The 3,115-nt window shown below is 37.8% G+C and overlaps 1 protein-coding gene across 1 annotated transcript in view; it reads left to right on the top strand.

The window, feature by feature from the left end:
* Window positions 1-915: 915 nt before the first annotated feature.
* Window positions 916-3,115, top strand: part of LOC107726990 (eukaryotic translation initiation factor 4B-like) — a 19,831-nt gene continuing 17,631 nt past the window's right edge. Inside the window, exon 1 of the mRNA XM_016536730.1 lies at window positions 916-984. Coding sequence (XP_016392216.1) covers window positions 972-984 — 13 coding nt within the window. The 5' untranslated portion in view covers window positions 916-971. The remainder of the gene's footprint in view (window positions 985-3,115) is intronic.

Genomic DNA, 3,115 nt, shown 5'->3' with positions numbered 1-3,115 from the left:
TAGATAATATGCAATATAAATAAGTTTTAGAATCAATAGCTTTAAACATGACTACATATGAGCTTAGATTTTTAAGTGTTTTTATACCAATAAATATTATCAACTCTATAAACTAACTTTACAACTTTTACTTGCACTTATAAGGCAAGATGTAATCTTTAAGTTTTACTTTTTCATGGATAGATCGTTTCATCTTGTAAATGTGTTTAAATTCTTCATATTGTTCAATCTTTTAATCTTTGGTAGTGAATCGCACTGACTCTCTCGCGAGAAGTGAATCACAGTTTCAAGGCATGTGATTGGCTGTTCATTACTGATGTCACTCTTTTGTGTGCAGGTGCTCCATTACCTCAGGATCAAAGCCTGAGTTGACAGAGAAAGTTGATGATCAGCTTCATGGTACCAACAAAGCCGGATTGGACTGGTTTGGTTTTGTCAACTCAAAACTAATCCTGTAACCCCGAGTTTGTTCAGCCACCATCATGGTACAGGCCCCTGGTTGTACAAATAATTGAAAAGTAGCCAATCGCAGACGAAGACGCTTTAGTGTGTGCATATGTGTTATGATGTGTCTCACTTTGAAGCTGATAATGATGATATGATGAAGACACTCTTGAAGTTGTTCTCTCCAGTTTTTTTTCAAAGCTTGAGCAAGTAAATATTAGAGGATGACAGAATGCTGACACGATTTGAAGCTGCCCTCTGCTGGTCAAAACACTACAAAATACAAGTATGCTCTCCAGTTATATAATTATCTAATGCAATGAACTTCATGCCAGATACGGTATATGTGTACAAATATTTTGGGGAGCACCGTTTACAAGCATTGACAACAAGATTAAACTGAACTCTAACCATAAAGACTAGGCTACATTACCCAAACCTCCGTGAGCGCAGCGCTGGATGCGTGTCGACGTCACGCAGCAAGACACGCCCCCATCCGGGGATATGACACGCACTCCTTCTCCAGCATGGCGGCTGCAGGTGAGGGTTTTATAGATTTGTGGCTGGGCCGGTTGGGAAATTTTGGGTGCGACGTGTCATTAGTGTCGGGGAAATTTCATTCAGTGGCAGATAAAGTGTGTCGCACCCGTGATGGACTCGATTTAGCAGCGAGGGCTGATTGTAAAAGCTTGATCTTGAGTTGTGAAGGGACGCTGCGCAGAAACTGCACCAGCAGCTGTGTGTATGCACGAGAACATACTGATCAGCTTATTTACTTTCTATTCCCACAACACGGAAGCGCTGTTTACATGTAACTTACTAAGGGCGCAATTTTACTCTGCGCATTTCTCAGACAGAAAACGAAGCACATGCAGCCAAGCCCGTGTCTGTATGCTTGCTGCTTTGTGTTGTTGTCACTGCATTGTAACTGTTTTGTTTTTCCACATATAAATGCAGTATTGCTTTGCTTTGTTTACAAGACACGACCGAAATAAACAACTGGCTCGAGCTCATGTACGCGTGAATAGTTGTGTAACCGCAGGCGCAGAGTTGAGGGAGGGGCTGCTGTAACTTATTACATTCCCCTTGCACTTTCCCGCGTTTATCTTACAAAATGCATCGCCTTGTATGAGCATAAATAGATAACATAGTTTGGTGCTAAGTGCATGTCCCTTGTTTAATTGCAAACTTAACCACGGCATTGATAAAACAACAATTATGTTAGGGCTGCTCTCATTGGCCTTCTGCACTGTCCCAGGACAAACGCTCAGTACAACTCAATTATTAGAGATCTTCTCAATCTGCACTGTCCCGGGACAAACCGTTGTCCTTACCGTTTCGGGATGAACGTTCTGTGTTGATTTATTAGAGGGGTACATTTACAAAATAGTCCTAATGCCAACTTCAACTTAAAAAAACAAAACAAAAAAAACCGTAATTTTTACGTTGTTTTAATTGTTGTTTTATTTTAATTTTTTTACTTTATTGCTATTATTTGCTTATTTATTTATCTTACTTTTGTTATTAGTGAAAGTGACGTGACATGTGGCCAAGTATGGTGACCTATACTAGGAATTAGTGCTCTGCATTTATCCCATCCTTAGTGCACACACACAGCAGTGAACACACACACAGCAGTGAACACACACACACCCGGAGCAGTGGGCAGCCATTTTTATGCTGCGGCGCCCGGGAGCAGTTGGGGCCCTGCCGGTACGAGATTCGAACCCGCAACCTTTGGGTTACGAGTCCGACTCTCTAAACATTAGGCCACTACTTCCCCCCCGGAAGTCTATATTTATATATATAAATAATTTTTATAAATAATAAAAATTATTTACTTATTAATATATTTTTACTTTTTATTATTAGTAGAAGTATTTTTTCAGATCTTTAATTTGTTATATTATTATAATTTATGTTTATTTACTTTTTTGCTCTTTATTACTATTATTAGTAGTAGTATATTTTCTCTTTTTAATGAATTAATAATAATTAATGAATTAAAATAATAATAATTATTTTTTAAACCACTAATTTCCTATTTTTGTTTGCCACTGTTACCATGATTTTGTATGGTAAACAGTTGAGCAGATATTTTAGAAGTTCTTTTTTCATTATGTCGTTTCATGACCTCAAGCACAAGGCTTGAATTGTCAAATGAAACTCTTAACTAGGGTGACCATCTGTCCTCTTTTTCCCGGACATGTCCTCTTTTTGGACCTTAAAAAATGCGTCCGGCCGGGATTTCTAAATCGCCCAAAATGTCCGGGATTCGGCTTTTGCTTTCTACAGACGCCATTCATAGTGTGCGTTTTTGTATTAGAGCCCTGAAGAAGACTGTGTCCAGTCCCGCCCACTCCCGCAAACATTCTAATATTGCATATAATTTTCGCGCATCAGGGGGCCGCTATCAATATGCAGAGAATGATTCGAACCCGCAACCTTTGGGTTACGAGTCCGACTCTCTAAACATTAGGCCACTACTTCCCCCCCGGAAGTCTATATTTATATATATAAATAATTTTTATAAATAATAAAAATTATTTACTTATTAATATATTTTTACTTTTTATTATTAGTAGAAGTATTTTTTCAGATCTTTAATTTGTTATATTATTATAATTTGTTTATTTACTTTTTTGCTCTTTATTACTATTATTATTAGTAG

This window comes from Sinocyclocheilus rhinocerous, unplaced genomic scaffold (genome assembly GCF_001515625.1).
Source record: "Sinocyclocheilus rhinocerous isolate Xijiao unplaced genomic scaffold, SAMN03320098_v1.1 scaffold666, whole genome shotgun sequence".
In the NCBI taxonomy this organism is placed as follows: Eukaryota; Metazoa; Chordata; class Actinopteri; order Cypriniformes; family Cyprinidae; genus Sinocyclocheilus; species Sinocyclocheilus rhinocerous.
The sequence above is the reverse complement of the archived record's forward strand: the minus strand, read 5'-3'. Positions and strand labels throughout refer to the sequence as shown.